This window comes from Corvus brachyrhynchos, unplaced genomic scaffold (assembly GCF_000691975.1).
Source record: "Corvus brachyrhynchos isolate BGI_N302 unplaced genomic scaffold, ASM69197v1 scaffold103, whole genome shotgun sequence".
Taxonomy (NCBI): Eukaryota; Metazoa; Chordata; class Aves; order Passeriformes; family Corvidae; genus Corvus; species Corvus brachyrhynchos.
Genome location: NW_008237436.1, coordinates 5624833 through 5646041, shown reverse-complemented (window position 1 = coordinate 5646041; position 21209 = coordinate 5624833). Strand labels below are relative to the sequence as shown.

Genomic DNA, 21209 nt, shown 5'->3' with positions numbered 1-21209 from the left:
CTCTTACCTATATATTTGGTAACTGTGCATTGTTTTCCCACTTTTTTGCTAAGTAATACAAAAATTTGTCCTAGAAATGTAAAAGAAACGTTTAAACCTGACAAAAACCTGTGTTTTGCTCACAGTGTTCATTTAGCAATGGAATTTTTGAAAGTACATCATGGGGTGGTGGTTGTCTGACAAGTCTGCACTGCAGTTAGAACTATCTGCTTTAATGGTAGTAGAAAAAAGTTTGGTTTTCCACCAGTTTACATCAATTCAACAAGTGATATGAATTTCTTAGTAAAGAACTTTGTTGGTATAACTACATCCATGCCAGGATTTAAAGTTGTGGTGGTAGTTCATATCTCATCCCAATCTAGTTAGACTGCAGAATTTGTGAGAAGATTTGATATGTCAGTTTTCCTGCTTCTGAACTCTTCAAGATTTTCATGTCTTCAGCATATATACTCACGAAATAAACCTTTTTAGTACGTTCACCTGAAAAGTTTCCCTTAGCTATGGTTTAAAATGCATGATAGAGTGCCTGATCTATTGCATGTCTTACTCTAAAATTTGCTTAAACCAAGAATTTTTTTTTTTTTTTTTTGCAGTGGTTGGATGTGTTGCTCTGGAATAAGACATATTTCAATGCCAAATGGCACACTTAAGTTTTCTTTGGGTAGAAGAATCCTTCTTGTTTCTCTCTGTATGATACTTTTGAGCTAGTGGAATTCTGTCCCCAGCCAAACCCAAGTTTTCATAAGCAATCTGGATGGAAGGGTGGCTAGTCTGTTAAATGCATCTAATCTCCATATATAGTATTGGAAACTTCAAAATTATAAACATATAAGCATTATAAATGTTAGCATAGTCTTCTTTCTTTCATAAGGGGAAAAACCCTCCACCCAACAACAAATACCTGCCAACCACACAATTATTTTTAAGCTGTTGACCAAGCTCCTATTCAATTTTTATGTGGATATCAAAAATTAAAAAATTGGTTCCAACCTTCAGAAGCTGAAATACAAAAAACATGTGGTCTGCATGTCTACCCGTGGGAGGTTGTAGAAAAGGAAAAGTAGTAGTAAGTACCAAGGTAGTTTGATTCGCAATTAACCCAATCCGTGTGAAGGGGTTTTGCAGCTTTATTAACTACAAAACTTAACTCTTAAGTTAAACTTAAAAGACAGCTTTTCTTTTTCATATTTCCATCTTACAAATCTGTTAGGATATTCTTGTTGACCATAACTAATGTTCAGATGTAACACTTCACTGTGTATTACTGAACACAGTTACAGAGTTGTATTCATAATTAAGGTGCTTCTTGGTCGATTGTGCCTGTATAGGGGCTCAGTAACATATTGAAGTTCATCTCCATGGCTGGGTGTTTCAAGTACTGTCTTACTCCAGCTAATCAGCTATGATCGTTGGGTGAAAATAGCAGTAATGACACCAAGAACTTCTATTTTGGTTTTAGTTTTAAAGGCATAATAAAACAGAAATTGGTTCTTTTTCAGTAAACTGAGTATTTAACCTCTTTTTCCAATGGTCTCTCTGCTATTAATTTTTTAAAAAATGAAGTCTTCCAAAAGTCAGCATTTTAAATTTGAAATTTAAAATTGTGTATCTCACTTTAATTTTGGTTTCAGTAGTACAAGGCAAGTGTGAGGTCGTATAGCTGATCTTTTCTGTCTGATGATGTAATATTTTTTTGTTGTTTGTATGTGCAGATACAGTCAACTCAATGTGCAACAGTTGAGCCCTAGCTAATGCTTCTATGATACCTTTTAGCTATAGTAATTTAAGGTAATGCTGCTTCATTTAGCCTGCGATGGAGAAGGCTTAAGATCGCTGCTGTTTGGTTTGGTAGTAGAAGCATATAGACAGCATTACCATAGCTCAGACTCTTCACAGACTTTGAAAGACTAGAGCCTGCTCATGTTTTTGTATGCCAGATTTCACTGGGTATGTTTTGGTACTAACAAGGTCTTGTAAATCTGAAATTCAAAACCTGCTAGAGCTAAACACATTTTAAGGAACAGAAATGTAATTTGGGACCTTAATGATCCCGAAAAAAATTGAGTTGCAGATCTTCAGTAGAAGAAAACTTTTCAATTGTATAGTTTGTCAGCTTATCTAGACTTAAATACTACATGAAAGTTATTAGATGGGGAAGTCTTTACAGTTTGAATGTTTGTAAATATTTTCTTGTTTCAATGTATTCCTCTAGGATAGCCATGGAACATCTTACACTAGAGGTCAGTTTAATCCTGAATTTAAAAAAGGAAGTGTGATACTGCCTGCTGTTCTTGAAACAGGAGGAGCTAGGGGCAAAGACACTGTTATAGCAAATAGTAGGAAGAAAATAGACTTGCTGAACACTCTCCCAAAGTTCTTGTTGAATGAATGAGAACCAAGTAATTAAACCGACTTGAGGAATACATTCTAGCATGGGCTAGTGAAGTTAATAATCGTTAATAGTGTTCTCATGTGAAGATGCTACTTAGGAAGAACTTGGTTTTGGAATGGGTTTCTTTTGTTTCAAGTGTAATGTTTTTCAGACTTTAGGGGTTTATCTTTCCTAATAATTGTGTCAACCAGTAGGTCCCTATCATTAATTGCTGGCAGCAGCTTGGTTCTGCAGGGCAAGGGTTATAATTATTAGCTACGGTTGAAAATGCTTACCCTTCTCACCCTGGGGGAAGCTAAGCTGTTGCTAGCAATTAAAGATGGTTAGCTGTTCCCTGCCTCATGTAAACATTTGCAGCCAGTAATTACTATATCTGAACAGTTTTTTTACCTCATGGAAGGACTGTAGGGATGGCAAAAGAGCAATTGTTTTTGTAAGCATCCAAGAGAAATTGTCCCCAAGCATAAAAGTTTGGTTTATTAGTCCAGATCATCATGCCCTCTGTGTTTTAGGTAGATGTATTTACATGTTCATATATATACATATATGTGCATATATAAGTTCAGAAATAATCAGTGGTTGATGAGTTCTTGCTCATTTTAAGGTGAACTGTTTTGTGTTGCTTTATTTCCTACTTTGTGTAGAGGTCAAGGATGTAGCAAAGTTGATACACTTAAACTTCTCAAACTTCTCTATTTGCTTTCCCTTCTGTTGCATCTTTCCTCTTGGCAGATACTGTTTTCTGATATGTGTTAAATTCAGATTCCATTTTGCTCACTGAGAACTAGTGTTATTTAAAATGACTTTGGTGCAGATAGACTAAAGTTTATTTCCAAATGTTAATATTGTATATTCCATCTTCTAATGTTTGTCTAAATAATGAAATCTTGTCCTAGTAATCCCCTAGTGTCTTATGATGGGTAATGAAAGTAAAAATTTTATTTTGGTCTCATCCAGTTTTTAATTCCATTTTTTAATACAAGTAGGCCAAAAACTACTGGAACATGAACTCATATTGTCTCTATGTTGCTTTAGGGTTTAGAATTAACCATTTTTTGTCTCCCAGCTATCAGTATGGTCCTTCATAAGGCCTAAAATACAGTTTCATCCTGTTGTCTGGAATCTGAACCAAAATAGCCTTCTTCCAGATTGGCTCATTTCCTCCTTCATTTTGGTTCTCCTTTTTTAAATATTTGTAGACAAAAGCAAAACCAGTTATTATGGAAGATTAGAAGAACCCTTTATGAATGGAAGTATGTTTGGGCACTGGGTTATAGTCCAGTAGTCTGAGGCAGACTGTGCCCCTGCACTTGGTAGAGCAGGGAGAGATGGAAAGCTTCCATGGAAACTGTTACTCTTCATTGTGCTATTTCCAATAGTTGGCCTAAGAGAAATACATACTGTATTCAAACCCTGCCCTGAAGTCAAATCTTGCTCGAATGTCTAGCTTCTCAGACCTTACAGCTTTGCAGGTTAGGATTTTAGTAGTCTTTCTGATTTACTGAAATAAGTTGCCCAATAGTTGAGTGTTTCTCCAAATAAAGAACTGATACTTAGATTTACCATGATCAGGTGTGTGTTTGAACTGCAGGAGGACTTTGTGCTACCCATCACAGATTTCTAATTGGTATGGTAAAATTCAGTCTTGTTGATTGTTACTAAGGTTGGTTAACTCTTCCATGAACTTTATTGCCTTTGGTAGTTCATAGTCCATGTTGGTATCTTTGGGGTTTTTTTGTTGTTTTGTTTGTGGGTTTTGTGGGGTTTTTTGGAGGAGTTGGTTTGTTTGGGTTTTTTAGGCAAATGAGGTACTGTTGACTCTACTGAGTCTTAATTCTTTCCAAAGCTTTCAGCCTAAAAGGCTTCCGGGAAGTAGAGGAGAGAATCTATTTAGGTTTTGTTTTTGCAGCCATTTTATGGTAGTTATGTCCTGTGTTTTACAAATTGTTTCTGTGTGAGTGGGAAGTCTTCTCCAGTTAGATTCTTGCCTTGTTTCCTGAGGAATAATTTCTAAAATGTGTGTGAAGGTACATGTTGCTAAGATTTCTAAGGTGCTAGGTGAAGTAGGTATCTGAATAAAGGTAAGTTAAGCTTTGATTACATAGTGATCTTTATCCAGATGATAGTTGCACTGTCACATAAAAATGCCCACACAAAACCCCACAGCAAAAGAAAACCAGCCAACCCCTGCAGTTTGATCCAGTCATTGATATAATTGGTATAAAAGGTCTAAATATGCATAGATGCTAAAATATTTCTTTTGATATTTACTGTTTAGGTAGATACGCATAGGTTTGAAAGCACAGAGAAATCTGGAAAACTTCTGTACTTTACCTGTTTGAAAGTATTTAACAGATTTTCTTTTTTACAGTGTGCCTTTTGAATTTAATGTTCATATTATTCTCTATAAATAGTTCCATTTGTAGAGATCACTGCCAATGTAATAGAAATGTCACTGTTAATGAAGTGCAAGTAATTCCTGCATGTTAACTTCCTTAAATGTGTATTTTCTCAATTTTATGACAGTTCCTAATGCATTTGTCGTATTAATTCTTGTCTGTTTTCACTTAAGACGGTAGCTGAAGTTATTTTTTTTTAAACATTAACCTGAGAGAAATATTTTCCCCTGAGTTCTGCTGCAATTGGCTACTCAGTTCCACCTGATTTTTAAAAGCAAATTTTCAGGAGATAAATCATGGCAAATTTGAATTTAAAATTTGTTTGGTAGAAATTTCAAGGGAGGTGTTCATTACTATGATGTGATTGAAGGTATCTGTTTTGAAAATATGGATTTTTTTTTTTAAACAATTCCTTATTTGTACAGAATTCCCAAATTTATGTCCATTTCTTAGTGGCTGACTCATGATGGATGGTTTTGCTTACAAATAATTAGTAGTCCCTGAAGTTTTATTTTCTTTTTTGGTGTTTTTTTTTTTTTTAAGCATTGTTTATTATAACCATAGTCAGGATTGAAAGGAAACAGTCTCAGTTAAATTTTACTTGCAAATTGTTTCCTATTCCACCAATCCAGAATCATATCACAGTGTAATACCTATTTTAGTGTAGCTTTAGATGAGGGTTGTTAGGAGTGGCCTGGTTTCTCTCCTTCTTTTTCATAGCCCAGGAAGTATCGACTGGGGATGCTGGATGAGAGGATAGTTCCGGTGGGATCAAAAGCAAGAAAATCAAAGAACCCTATTGGCTGTCTGGCTGACAGGTGTAAAACAGGAGTACCCATCAATATGGTTTGGTGGAACAGAGTCACAGAAAACAATTTACAGGTAAAATTATTTTTTACTAGTCACTTTTTCAGTATTTTGGATGTTTTATTTTAAATTTTGGGAAATGTTAGAAACAGTTACTCCATGAGTTAAGATCAAATCAAATATTTATTTCACAAAATAGGTGTAGTGGCCATTTAAGAGTGTGATTTGGAGATGCTATCTTCACCCATTGCTGAGCTATGTACTTTACTTGATTTTCGTATAATCTGAGGAAAAGGAGCAAAAGTAATCATTTAATGTATTCTAAAAGCAAACAACTACAACCTTTAATTCTCATCCTAGGAAGTTTTCTACTGGTAAAATTAGTGATTGTTGTTAAAATGATTGACACAACGCAAATAGATGCCCTCAGTATGGAATTTGAAGACATTACTGCCATGATCAGGAAGTGTAAATTCTTAATTTTTCTGTTGGGATGGTTTATATTTCGCAACTTGTTTGAGAAATATATGCAACTCTTACCATCATTTTACTTTATTCCTGAATCTTCTTCAGCTCTGTAAGAGGGGTTGGTACAGCTGGATTTTAATCTCTTTACTGAAGTAGCAGGTAATCCTTGGGATAATAATGAAGGATAATTATAGTCTGGGATGAATCTGCTTCTTGTCCCTTAAAATGGAGTTTAGATGGAAATATTACAGTGGCTGGGACTGCACCACTGCTGCTAATACTGTTTTCACTTATGTAGTGCTTTTGATTCCTCAGAGACTGTTATTTTTGTCTTCCTATGAGGGTTATGTTATTTTTGGTATTCTAAGTGAATGAAATGGGTACATTGACAACAGACTTACAACTAGAACTTGTGGAACTTTAAGATTTTCTTTCAGTTCACTAAATTTCTGCCATTTAGGGGCCAGCATGATGCTTGTATGAGCTCCTTTCCACACTGATACTAGTTTTACGTTATTTGATGTTTGGATGTCTCTGTGTTACTGAAATGGGCAGTCATGAGCAGCATGATGTAGGCAAACTGATGCTACATTGTTTAGGGACAGTTGGACCATCAGTCTATCTTGGCCCTTTTGCTGCTGGGGAAGCAGCACAGCCACTCATGGAGAAAAGATGAAGCTTAAAGGAAACATTGGTAGAAGGACCAGGTAAGCTTGAAGGACAATGGTGAGAGCCTGTGAAGCAGTACTATTTTGAAGGGAGAGAAGATCGACAAACTGAATTTGTCATGTGTATCTAATAGTGTAAGCCATAATTAAAGACAGTTGTTCTGAGAAGACAGAATCAGAAAATTTGTCTTAAGTTTTCAGGTGGGCATTAGAGGGCGAGAAAAGTCCCGTTTGCACTCCTGTCCTCTGTTGTTTTCTTGCTGTACAGTGATGCAACAAGCTTTGTTGTTAATCTACTCCATTTAGATTAGAAGCAAAAGAACTTAATGCTTCTGGAGGCTGGAGAGGCAGTAGCCTGAAACTTGAAGCTTCTTGCCAGGAGCAGTTGTCTTCTCAGTACCTGTGCACTCTGAAGTAGCATTCAAAGTGTGGCAAAGGGAAGGAAGCTTAAGGTCCCCATGCTGTCTGAGGTTGGTGCTGTTTGGGATTGGCTGCAGAGCACATCTCTTTTGAAGAGTGCAGTTCCAGGCTCCTTTATTGCAGCAGAGTCCCAGCTACAGAATTGATTTAAAGTACATGCAGCGTAAGATTTTGTATTGCATGATGCAATTGCATAGCTTCCCATGGAGACGTGGGCTTTAGCGAAGCATGTACATGCACATGTGGTGCAAACACAAACAGAAGGATGTGCCAGCCATAATAAATAGAATTGGAGGAGAAACAGGAGGGATTGAAGAGAAACTGTGGAGTCTGGCAAGACTGAAGAAGGAAGGGTGTTAGAACTTGCTTTGTAAAATAATTTAACTGTTATTCCTGCATGGCTATGAATTTATAATCTGGATCTGTTTTAAGTATGGTGTTACACTGACATGATTAAATGTGAAGTCTGCAGAGTGAATTGTACTCTGGGTTGTGCATTAAAAAAGCAAAAAAACACAAACCAGAGATTGTTTTATAGTGATGTATCCTACCTTACATTAGGAAGTGTCCTGAGCTACGATACTACCACATGATACATATTATAATAGCAAATGGTAATTCTCCTTAAAATAGTAGGAATAGGTATGTTTTAGTTACACAGATCACTTCTTATTCACCATCAATAACTGGTTGTTTGTTTCCTGAGCAAAAAATAATCAGAGAAAAAGAAAATTTTCAAATATGTTGCGTTAGGAGCATGGACTTCTAAAACTTTAGATGTTTACAGTACTTTGAAGGATTTTGTTAAAGAAATGTGAAAATATTCCAAGTCTTTTAAAGTTTGCTTTTTAGTGAGATCTACTTGCCAGTTGTAACAAGACTTTGCTAGTAGTTTTGTCTGAGCCTGTGTTCTAGTTTATAAACCAATAAATCTTTAGCCAACAAATTTTACCCAGTTTTAAAGAAATTGACTCTTAATTCTTCTGCAAGAGCAGTAGAGCAATATAACTAATAATGTTGGCAAATTGAAATTTCTTAGAGCCTATTGTTGGAGTGATATGATGATTTGTCACAGTAATTATAATGTAGCATGTTACACCAATTCAGTGGTGGGAGAGAAAGATTTGCTTTGAAGTCGTTGGCGACCTCCAGTATCTTCTGGGTTGCTCTGACATCACGAAATGCATCCTTTCCTGATGTCATGGCTCTCAAGGAAATCTTGGAGGAATTGCAACAATGCTCTGTGAAGTGAATCTCCTCATATAATCTCCTCATACCTGCCCATTAAAAAACAACAAAGAAACCCCAAAACCCAACAGCAACAAAATAACAACATATTAAGCTCAAGAAAGACTTCTGCATGTTTCTGTGTTCCTAAGAGATATTATGAAAACTATGCCAAAAATAGACTGGTAAAGGAGTGCTCTGCTTTATAACATGGATGTGTGTTAGTGATGGTTTTCTGTAACCATTACATGATTATGTAATTTGGGATGTCAGAACAGATCAGCATGAATTTGGAAGTGAGGGAGAACATAAAAAGAGAACAAAGAGTCTTGTATCCAGTTTCTAGCATGCTAAGTACATTAGCACATCCTTCTGAAATCAAATGAGATTGGCCTACTTTTGGAGTTAGGTAGCTGGCTTTGGGCTTTGGTTGAATGTGGGACCAGAACCAATCTAATGAAGTAGCATTACACCCTCTGAGACTGATGTGGTGTTGCTGCGGCTGCTGCTGTACAGCTGCATGCTGTCTTGAGAGATGCTGAATGAGAAATGAGAGAGAGAGAGAGAGAAGGGTGGTATCCAGTGTTCTTGTGGGATCCCTGTGTGACTTTCCAAAAGCTTCATAACTTGTATGTCCCTGTGTTCCAGCTCACTTCTGTACTTAAAGGCACTTTGAGGATTCATTATTAGTTACTGCAGCAGTGGGGCCTTACAAGTTTACCACTCAGGAGTGTAAAGACATATCATATGTATCGAAATTGATAGTTGATGAAACAGGAATTTTGATTTTATTTCTGGATTACAGAAATCTGTTATGTGCAACTCCTCAGCATACAGTAATGCTACATGCGGCTGTGTAGTCCTTCCAGTGATGGTCTTCAGCTTAGCTCCTTGGCTTGCTCTTTACTTTCATCTGTACCTTCTTTTAAGGAGCCTTGAATTGTTTTGGGTTTGGTGTTTTTTTGGTGGTTTTTTTTTTTTTTGTGGTAGTCACAGAATATTTTGGTTATTCCCCTCCATGCTATATTTTATTTCCTTTCATACCTGGAAAAGCACCAGACAAATTCTGAGCTGACTGGTGACGCAAATGAGTTAATAGTCCTGGCCTCCTTTTGTACTTTTGTGGTTCCATCCTTAGTAATTGCATCATGGCTAAATTCAGCCCTCATTTGGACTGTATTTATATGTGTCTTATAAAGTTTTTTTCACTCTGATGTACAGAAGTATAGGAATTGTTTTTGTAAGTGGAGCTGGGCGGACTCAGTTTTGTGGCCTGTCTTTGGAAGTTTCTTTGCAAAGCTGACTGAAAAGAGGCATGGACATAAAGAATCTGAAAATAGGGTATTTTGATGAAATTTATTCACTGAATCATTCTGAGAATGCATGATGTAGGTATTCAGGTAATAATTAGGGAAGTAGCTTCACTGTTTTAGTTTGACAGCATTTTTATTAATATACTGGAAGAAGGGGGATGAGATTTCAGTTGGCAAGATTGAGAGGAAAAGGGAATGATGGCAATTTTAGCAAAGATATCCATTAGAAGTTGCCTTAGGTGGTTTGCTAGAAAAACATAACATAGCTGGCTCAGCTATACTTCTTTAATGCTGTTTGTTGAAAACATGTGTATTAGCATTTTGAAATTTTGTATGTGCCTTTTTATGGGACACTTGCATTTGAAACTGAAAATAGGCTTATTTAACACAGTGCAGACAGTGCTAGTAGTTTTTGTTTAGTGTTTAGAAGTACATTTGCTGCCTTTTGACATCACAGTGTTGCATAATCATTACATGATTCTTGCATGTCCATTCTTTTAGTTACTCCTGAAAATTAATAAGTTTTCAATACCAATTTTCTCTACATATTTTACCAATCCTGATTTATTCAGACTTAAAATTTTAAGCCTCATCTAGCATAAGTTACTTTATTCTGAGATGAGTAATTAATTACTAATTAAGTGAAATTTGTTTAAAAGCTGTACTTACGCAAAATTTAAACATAATACAGAATGAAGAAAATGTTTTTCACTTAGAAGATCTAGATTATTTTCATTCTTATAAGAGTTTAATTTTCTTTTTTACTTCATCTTGGGAAGTTTGGTTGGACTCTAAGGCAAAAACGGTAAGAATACTGTCAGGTTCTAAAACATAGTTACCATTTAAACCCGTTTTCAAACCTACTGTTGATCCAAATGTAGAACTAAACCTGGAATTTATACTTTGTATTATGAGATGACAGAGTGAAAGTAGGATATTTTTTCAGGCCAGGAATATAATATTTTGAATCATTGGCCATTAAGAATGTGGCTTTATAATTCTGGCATATTTGCATGGTCATTGCTGCAGAATGGTTATCTACAATGATTAAAAAATGATTAAAAAATTAAAAAATAAAAAAATTATAGTAATATTACACTACCTCAGTTTAGTCACTTATTGTGGCCTAATTATTTTAATTATTTGCATGGAAGAAAATAGTATTCAGAAAAATTAATGTTTTACTTCAGATAAAATGTTTTCAAAAGCATGAAAGTTTTTAAGAACTGCAGCTTTACATAAATGTAATGACTTTAAATGTGGATTGGGGCTTAAGCTTCAAATTGTCTGACAGTATTTGCTAGTTTTGACCACCAGTTACTAAAATTTGCTGTATTACTTTGATTAGTTTATTCTGGCTAGTGACTGTGGAACTTGAGTATTTTTCTATACTTAGGAAACAACTTGAAGGTGGAAGGGTCTTTTAAAATTGTAACCCAAAATTAAAACACTTTTTTTGCCAGTGGGGAAAGTCTGGGATTGCAGCTTCATGTTCGTAGCATCACAGAGAAGTAAAACAGGCTTTCATAGTATAGGGTCTATCTTTGTAAATCAAAGCTGTTTACTCATATACAATGTTTTCATCAAAGTTATGTAAAAACAACTTAATCTTAGCAGGCTTTGATGCTCATCCTGAATTGTGATATCAAAAAATAGAATGAAACTGAATTTCCATCAGACTTGACCCACTGCTGTTTGTAATTCGGTAGCATAAACCAGATCAGCCCTAGCAGATTCCTGGGTTTGACTCTTTCACTTGGATAAATTAAAACACCTACAGTTAAAGTGGAGCTCTTCTTTAAAGCGAAGCTGCATTTAAAAATTTTGATGGTTATAAGTGATTTAGTAAGTAAGTAACTTTTTAGTAAATAAATAACTTTTTGATGCCAAAACTGGTCTCTATGAAACTTGCAGAATGCATTTAGAAATAAGAACCATCTCTGTGCTGTAGGAGTTGTCTGAATCACTGGATGAAAATGGGAAGAGTTTATCCAGAATGCCATGGATGGGATTTTGGGAACTTTCTCAGTTGCTCTAGGAAAGTTTGAGTTATCTTCCAGAAGGTGTTTTTCTCTCTGCTTGCATGCTTCAAACCTTATGCCATGTCCTGCCCTTGTCGCCTGGTTGACAGAGAATTTAGGTGTGATAGAGCTATGGATGTGTCACTGCTGCTTTTAGCGGTGGAAAAATGTGGACCTTGTAGTTCTTTAGAATTTTGTTCTTTTAGCAAGATGTTACAAATTCTGTCCCTTGCTCTCCCAGTTGTTGTGTTTGATGACTATTTAGCTCTGTCACTGTTTGGAAAAGTTCTACATTACTCTTTACCACCGCTGTAATTTTCTCCAGTTTCAGTGCAGATTTCGCTGAATGGTTGCATGCCAGTTTTTGTCTAGAGGAACACCATTCTCTTAGTTATTCCTGTACCTAAATTCAGATAAGTCCAGAATATTATCTTTTGAGTATAAATGTGTCAGTTATGTGTTTTCAGTCTGTATAATTCAACTTACCATTTGTTTTGTTGTATTAGTGTATAGCTTAATAGGCATTCCTTAACTGTGATTAAAGAGTTTTAAAATTCATGTGAACTCTTTACGCATTTAAATGTAAGTGTTTTACTTCACAATCTATGTACTTGCTTATAGATGTTCCTTGAATATTCAGAAACATGTAAGATGACAAGGGGGTAAAGTTGATATCATAAAGTGGATAGTGGTTAAAATTTACTGCGTGATTAAAGGTAGAGTATTTTTGCTATTTGCTTTTAAACCTGGGCATCTTCTTTAATTTTACAACTTTGAGAATCTTCTTTTTCAGTGCTTTGAAATACATTAATACTATGATATTTGGCAGAAATATTGAAATAGAGGTATCAAAACCCAATTAGCAGAAACTCTTTTCAAATACTTCCTTTACTGTCTAAATTGATGTTCACACTTCGCTTCTAATTTGGCACTAACTTTCTCTGATGCCACTATATTGGTAAAATCAATACAGGTAATTTAACTAACAGCTGATATATTTGGTCATTTTAAAACTGCCCGAAACCAAACTAGTCCAATATAATTTTCTGTAAAAAACCACTATAGATTATCTTAACAGTATCCCTTGTCTATTGGGAGCTGTTGCTGTCTTCGTATTTTACCTAACTTGTTTAGACACTTTTGTGAGGTACTCCTGCAGGTTACATAATAAGCTAAACCCTGTAATTTAATAATCTTCTAGCTTTTCAGTGTGTTCATGCAATAATTGGTTTTATTTCTTGGCTTAATGTAGTTTTTGTTCCACTCATGTCATTTGTAATTGGCTGTCCAATAATAAGCTTTTTTGCCTTTTGAGCTCTAACTGGGATTTTCTTTTTGTAACCCTCCCTACCCCAAATCAAACAAAAACATCATCTCAAAACAAACGCCACAACCCCAAACTACAAAATTGTCTGCACTGATTTTAATAGAAATTAAAAATTGCTTGTGTTTTTATGTACTAACAAATACTGGATGTTTGACCATCATTCTGCTTCTACTTCTTTCTGTGGCACCAAATTAAACTTTATTATTAAAGGTGCTAGATAAATGAAACACACATAATTAAAACAAGAGTTAACTCCACAAAAAATCTGAGCATACAGATCTATTTGAAATAGAGGCAGGGGTGACTTTTCTAGTGGGAATCATTTTCACTCCTTTAATTTGAAATTGCTAGTTAGTTTGAAATGAAATTGCTGTCATGGGGGAGCAGTCTATGCAGCTGTGGCAAAGATTTCTCAGTGTCGAGTCTGTTCTCCAACTTGTAATGTAATGCTTATGGAAAGCCCTTTGCAAAATGTATGAATTTGTACACCAGCTGTTCATATGGAAGGTTTGCTTATACTACTTCAGACATAAGCTAAAAACACATCTAAATTTGTTCATGTAGACCAGCTTCCAGTATTCTTTGTTCTTGTCAGCAAGCTGTATGTACCTTAAAAATAACCCTTGTACTAGTAGGCCTTTCTAGAAAGTATTTTCTACCAAGTAGACACTCTCAATTCCTTTTCATTTAAAATAAACATTTAATTTATTATTATTTTTTTTTAAACAGACACCAAATCCTTCTGCAAGTGAGTTTATTCCCAAAGGAGGATCAACTTCCAGGCTGAGTAATGTATCCCAGTCAAGTATGTCTGCCTTCTCTCAAGCCTTGTTCTCTCACCCCTCCATGGGAAGTCCTGCTGCTGCTGGGTTAGCACCAGGTAGGTTGAGAGTACTGATTTGTTGTACAGTGGTTTGTTTTGTCAAACATAACTCTATATATATATAGTTATCAGATTTATCGGGTATAAATGTACTACCTCCTACTTTAGCTCTTAATTTTCAGGCGATCTTCAAAAAGTAGGGGAACTTTGGATTTATCTTCCAGTAGTATGGAAATCACACTGCAGGCTGTGAAATCTGCTCAGCCACAGCAGCACTGAAATTAACAACTTAACTCTGCTCCTTTTGGGGAAAAGGATTGCTGAGTTATCACATACTGTGTCTTAAGTGGTTCTTGCCAGAACAATACTTGAAGGTGATTTAAACTACCCATAGTCTAGAAATGCATTGTAGTCTAAAATACATATGATCTTGGATTACCATACACTGATCTGCTCTTTTTATTTGTTTCTAGACTGTGTGACGTAGAAGTAATTTTTTGCAATATTAATGAGTGTATATGAGGACTTTAAAATCTGGATTAAAAACAAAAAGTAGAAGACAATCTAATTCTAAAATACTTTGCCTTGCAAAATAGTATTAATTTTTATTGTATCTGTCACATGTAATCTCAAACTTTTAAGACCACTTTATTGTTATTTCCCAGGTTTAAAACTCTTACTGAAATGTTTCATGCAGTCATATAATTGACAGATTTTTTTACACGTTTGAAAAGTTGAAGCCCTTCATGCATCTTTTAGTCTTCTGATCTTAAAATATTAACTTAATTCTAATAATTCAGTTTAAATAAAATTAAAATATTTCCAATAAATAGTCATCAGCAGATCTGGATATTCACACTGCAGATTCTTTAATGAGTTTCTGTATGTTCTTAAACCTCCAGCAGTCTCTTGCGGCTGACAAGAAGCATTAGGTAGCTGCCAAAAGGCAGACAGACAAATGTTACAGATGATTTTTTTTTAAACATCTATTGGCAATTACCATTTATTAAAATGAACTTCAGTCTTTCTTGGTGCCAGTGTCAGTGTGAAAGAAGCCAGCATTTAGCTTGCATGTAAAAACTTAGCAGAGCAGGTTAGGAAAGTGATTGATTGATACTTTTGCTGATCAAATGAACATGTTGTGGTTCTGTGTCTGCTTGATGCTATATTGTGCTGTACCATCTTATTGGAAAACTGTTGTGTTTATATGCCTCTCAGCCTTGTCACCTGGATTGAAAAGTGTATAAAGGATTAAATAGAATACAGTAAAATGATCTACTTTTGGAAAGTGTCCAGTGGGGTCTCAGAGGGATCCTTCACAGTCCCATTTCTTTACTATCTGTAAGTAATACTTGAAAGGATAAGTAACACTGATGAAAGAAGTTCACACAACAATTTCAGCTCCTAGAAATAAATATAGATACCAATGCTGCATACTTTCTAGCCTCAGATACTATTGTTTGTTTATGGACAAGAGGGATGGGGGAGTATTCATAAGAGCTAATTTCAGGCCGAGTTGGCTTGTTTCCGTGCTCTTCCTGTATAATTAAAAAGAAAATATAGTTCAAAGTAGGGATCTTGGCTGGATTCTCTGAATTTTTCTAGAAGCTTTTTTCTTCTCTCACTGAGTGCAGAATTCTCTGAACCTAAGTGTCCTATGTAAATACTGCTCATAGACATTTATTTTTATTTAAGTGTCAACATTAAAGCTGTCAACAGAATACATCCACAGAAATTCCTGTTACCTCAAGGTCAGCTAGGAGGTGCTCTTTCTAAACAATTAGGCTCTTAAATAAGAAAGCCGTATCTTTGTGTGGGGAAGCTTCACCACTTAGATCATGCTGGATAACAGAATAAAAAAATGTTTAAATACATTCAGAAGTTGTCATGAAAAAATGGTTGAGATCTGTTAGGTTTCAATAAGTGAAAACAAATTCAAATGAAACCCATATAAAGAGTTTATAAGAATTTTCCTTTGAATAAAGATAAGTCTCCTTCCAGTTAACGGGTGCATACTCTCCAGTAGAATAACTTTGCAGATTGAAGTATTTCTGTGAGATTAAGATTGCTTATAGTAATTTACAGGGTACTGGAGGAAATTAAGATTTCATAAAACATAAGAAAATGTAGTAGGAATAATTTAAGACTTCCATAGTTTTATTCACCCATAACAAAGTAGGTAAATCATGAAAATAGTCCTTTGATTTTCTTCTTGATGATGGAAAAATAGAAGTTCTTTCACATATCTAGTTTCTGAGATTTCCCTAAAGGTAGGTGTAAATCAAAACCACTTTTGACATCTAGTATTTCATATTTAACTCAATTATCCTTGGAAAATATTTGTTCTGCCTGTCTTGTCAACAGTACTGCAGAAACACTGAGAAATATGACAGGGGAAACCTAAAATTCTTTAGTGGATAGCTTGAATCCATGCCTGACCTATCCATTTGGATGTAGCATGAAGGAGGTTACTGCTACATTCACACGTTTACTTATGTAAGTGCTTTCTAGGGTAATCTCAACACAGAATCTGTCTTCATCTTGGTAGCCTTTAATAGAATATGGAAATAGAGTGATATAAAATGCAACTTACACAAATGGTGGGAGAAAATTGTTTCAGTGAAGAGTTGTAAACATCTCTCCTTCACCATTTCCAAGCTCTTTTTCCATAAACTCATATGAATACTATGTTGTTGCTCCTCCCTTCCTTGCTAGGAAACACACCCTGTTTGTCATTTGTGTGGAAAATTTAGTAAGGAGTTGACAATCTTCAAACAGCACTCTTGCTAACAAGCTTCTTACCCAGTCCTGTGTAGCTGTTTTAGAGTATTAATGTCATTAAAATATGCAATGCAGTGTATGAAAGAAATTCGTGTATGCCATCGAAGTGGTAAGACATCATTGCTGTGTTAAACCTGAGAGAGAACAGATGTATAGCTCCCAACAGCGAAAATCTGTCTGTCTTGGGTTTGCTAAAGCTAGGTTATAGCTGAAGAATGATGCCTTTGTCACTGATGGAAGTGACTGCAAATTGCTGTTGCTTCTGTATTTAGTCTAAGTCAGGTTCTGAGCTTATGCAGAATGTAAGAGATCCCGTTTCTGCTGCCAGTATGAACCTGCAGGCTTAGGAGCCAGAGTGAGAAGGCGTTGTGCTTGTGTCCAGTTGACACATCTCCATTTGTGATGAGCTGCAAGAGTGTCGTTCTCAGAGCCCACAGCCCCAGCTGGAGATGGAGCACTTTCAGCTGAGGTGGTTTGTGTGGCTGAAGGCCCCAAGAGCTTGTTCCCTCCTCCTGGATAAGTATAGTGCAAAGGAAGTTCTGCAGGCATTCCAGAATAATGTAAGAACAGAAGAAGGCAAAGAGACTGTAAAATTATCATTTCCCCAATTAAAACTGAAGAGGAAGAATTGATGATTTAAATTGTTTAGGGAATGAAGCAGATTTAATTAACTTGAAAATACACAGCTACAATGCTAATGACCTGATAGAAAGCTTACAGTAAAATAAATATTTAATGCATTTAAGGATGCTACTTCAAGTTCTTGATATTACCTGATTTTATAATTTACTTTGCTTTGTCATTCTTCAAAATTTACCTAGTTCTGGGGTATCTCTGAAGTACAGAGCATTAAAGTGATAAAATGGATGCGTTACAAGCATTGGAGGCATAGGGATATAGTTGTAGATTAGTAAATTTGTAGGCAAAACTTGAAGGTTTTTTTAAACCTTTAATGTTGTAGGCCAGCTAATTTGCATACACGTGATCTTAATGAGATCCTGCCTCACTAAGTTGTGAATTCTCATTAAATCAAAAAGTTGTAGATACTGAGTCATTAAGAGATCATGCTTGATGCCCTTTGATCTTGATTATCTGTGTGAATTCTCAGATTCAAAATACAACCTAGCTTTTAATTCAAATACATTGTGTGCTACAAAGCTTTATTAGTAGCAGTAATCTCATTAAATGTCTTTGAGCATCGCCTCAAATGCATGTCAAAGTCTGCCATTTCCCTTTCCTCAGTCACAATGAAAATAAAAAACAAGGCAAGAAATGAAAATACAAGAATAAAGAGAGATATGTAAATTATGATCTCTCTTTACAGGAAAAGGATGGCATCGGGAGCTGCAGGTGTGTGTAGGTAGCCTGCACAATCACTGTGAATGTTGTGAATCCCACAACCATTTCCACCTTGGTGTGACACCATGACAGCTGCATACCATGCTACCTCTTTTTAAATATAAATAACAGTGAAGTGAAAGAAGCCTGTTCTTGCAGTTCATCTTTTAAGATTGTATTTGACTTCTTCATGAAGTGTAGATTCCCCAAGACAAGGAATGGAGGGCCACCTTTGCTGGTAGAAAAGTCTCAGGAGGGACAATTTGAAATAGGCTTTTTGGTGTCTATCGTAGTATTCCTGTTGGCATTTGAATTTTGATATAAGGGAATCTAGAACCCTCTCATAGAGAAAGCCTAATGGTATTTGTCAAGATCACTGGTATGATATATCTATATCTATCTATATATACGTGTAAATCATAAATAGATTTTTTCAAAGCCCGTTTTTTCTTAGGCCTTTAAGTGAATAGGCATTTATATAAACTGTGCTATTAAACCCAGCCTAATACTCTGAGGTGTGGTTCTATTGTTACTATAGTATGTTTAGCAACATCTTTTTCCTTGAGTATGAATCAGTAGGAATATATACTCACTTTTTAATATAGCTATATTCCTTTATTTTCCTCTAATTCTATTTGTTATGATTAAATATTAATATGCTTTTAACTGACTGAAATACTAATGAAGTTGGTGATATCTGCTTGACTTTGTGCACTGTATTCGCTGCCTTAAGTACTGAAATACGCATAAGTTTCACTGTATTAGAAGTTTGGTGGTTTTTTTTTTTGTTGTTATACTGGGCTTTCAATACTTTGATTGTGTAGAATGTAATGCAAGTCTCTCAGAAGAATCTATCACCTTCAGTATTTATCTCAGCCTGTCTGTACCCCATGGCACTAGGAGCAAAATTCTTAAATTCTTGTAGCATGCGTAGTATATTGTTCTAGTAGTATAAAACCAAAGCGTAGTCAAGCTTCTTTCATCTCCTGAAGTCACTATGCATATTGGCAAATGAGGAGCCCATATTTTCTGTCTGCCAGATGATTTTCACTGAACTCTCAATGTCCTTTCAAAATGAGACCTAGCTGGATTGGAAGGCCATCTGAGAGGATGTGCTGTGATCCTTTTCTTTCAGTCTTGCATTAATACCTGTGCAGAGACATTAAGGATTTATGTGTGTAACTATTCTTTGGCAGGAATAAGTTTTTTTAAAAAGTAAATCTTAAAGTGGAGATTTTTTGAAATTGTATCCGTAAAAACCACTAGAGATCTTTTTTCTTCTGGGAAACGTGCAGTAGAAGGTCACAGTATAATTTTAGCTAGTTGCAAGTCTGCACTTTTCTTTAAGCTATTATTTACTGTATACTGTGTCTTGTACATATAGTGTTTATTTTAAAGCACAGAGGTCTTCAGTTAATTTTCCATCAGTATATATGAGGCTGCTGAGTTTTTATGTCATGATCCCTGCAGTTGACTGTTTTATTGAAGCAGTTATTCTTGAGGCCAGTTATTCCTGTCTGGGTTGAGATGATGTGCTTTCAAGGACTTCAGTTAATACTGCTTTCTATTTCTATTTCACTCTGTTCTGTTGGAATAGAGTGAGAAAGACATGTCAGTAGCTTTCCACAGATGAAGAGGACTCTTGGATATCATAAACTGTAGAGTTTCTTCAGTTTAATGGCCACTTTAGTCATCCTTCAACTTTTAATACTAATATATAGTTTCCTTTGAAATGGATCTTTTCCCCCAGTGGATGAAGAATGCATTCATGTTCTAGTCTTCTGTTAAAAATGTAACAATCTTTACAGTAGCTGTTGAAATACTGAAGTGTTACTTAGTCAGTCAAGGTAACTTTTATGTTAATGAAAACTTATTTTCTTTTGTAGCATAAATTGGTGCTATCAAAATGTGTAAAGTTTTACAGTCATAGAGTTAATTTCTAAACAGATTTTTGGGAGACTATTTATGTTACCATTTAGAAGTGCCTATTATAACTATATTTTTTAAGTTAGTATACTAATCAGCAATATTCTACAATATTGCTTATATACAAGGTGTGTGTACACACATGTACATGTATTAAAATAAAGAAAAGTTTTGGCCTAGAAAAGTGCAGACTTTTTTTCCTTTCATATTCTTATATTTTACATTTTTATAAAAAGAATAAGTGACTTTAAAGGCATAATTAAAAAGAAAGGCATGTGATTTTCCCACAGTTTAGATTTAAAAAATCTTGTTTATTCTGTTGGAACTATTCACTTTGGAGGAATAAAAGAGAATTGTGCTGAATTAATAAGCATGGTTTTTGATACGTCAAAGGAGTAAATGAGAGGAGCTAAATGAAAGGTTACAAATACTCTATTAATATTGTCAAGATAATATAGCTTCAAAATAATTTTTCCCAAGCTACTGCTTACTTGTTAATACCGAAACTGTTATTTGCTTTTGCCTTGTTTAAAAAAGAAAAAAAATGAAATGTAGGAGGGATAAGATTACTTAAGGGACATGATATGAGTGTAAAATCACTCCTACACATCACTGATGATGCATTTTGAGAACTCTGCGTACAGTAACTTGTGATTGAAGTGAAATAAACTAGTATATGTAACTAAAAAGTGTGTATGCAAAAAAAATTGCTCTTGCTCTCTTTTGCTGAGTATTTGCTTAAATTGCCCTGGTTACTAGAGTTTATGGAATTATTTTAATCAAATATCTGAGTAATAACTAACAGAATTCTTAATTAGAGAAGAATTCTCAGCTGTCAATAGAACGTTAAATATGAAAGGTGTGTATCTTCTATTCTTTCAAGAAAAGGATTTAGTATGACTTATGCAATTCTAATTGTATAAAAGAGAAAGTGCATCCCAGTCTGAACTGAGCAACAATAAATGTCAAAGATGTTTTCCTTGGTGTTAATCTGAACACCTGAGTATCTCAGATCTGCTAGTAACTGCAAGGAGTTTTGTTTGAAGAGTTACCTCTTCCTCAGCAGCACCCTGGAACGTCTATTTTACACCTAAATTTTTATAAATAAGCAAATCTGAGAATTCTGCATGCAATAACTCTTGAAGTAATTCAATTTTTTAGTACCTAAAAAGTGTGTATGCAAAAAAGCTGCCCTTGTTTTTCTCATTGATGCACTTTGTTTAGAAGCAGAGTTTCTCACGTTTCAGTGGAGTTGCCTCTGTAATGTTGAAGGTGAACACCAGCCAATAAAATAGTTTC

At 35.2% G+C, this 21209-nt stretch overlaps 1 protein-coding gene across 1 annotated transcript in view; it reads left to right on the top strand.

The window, feature by feature from the left end:
• PAN3 (PAN3 poly(A) specific ribonuclease subunit) overlaps positions 1–21209 on the top strand; it is a 66678-nt gene that overhangs the window by 16269 nt on the left and 29200 nt on the right. Inside the window, 2 exon segments of the mRNA XM_017731377.1 lie at positions 5512–5673; positions 13772–13922. Of these exon segments, the coding sequence (XP_017586866.1) occupies positions 5512–5673; positions 13772–13922 (313 nt within the window).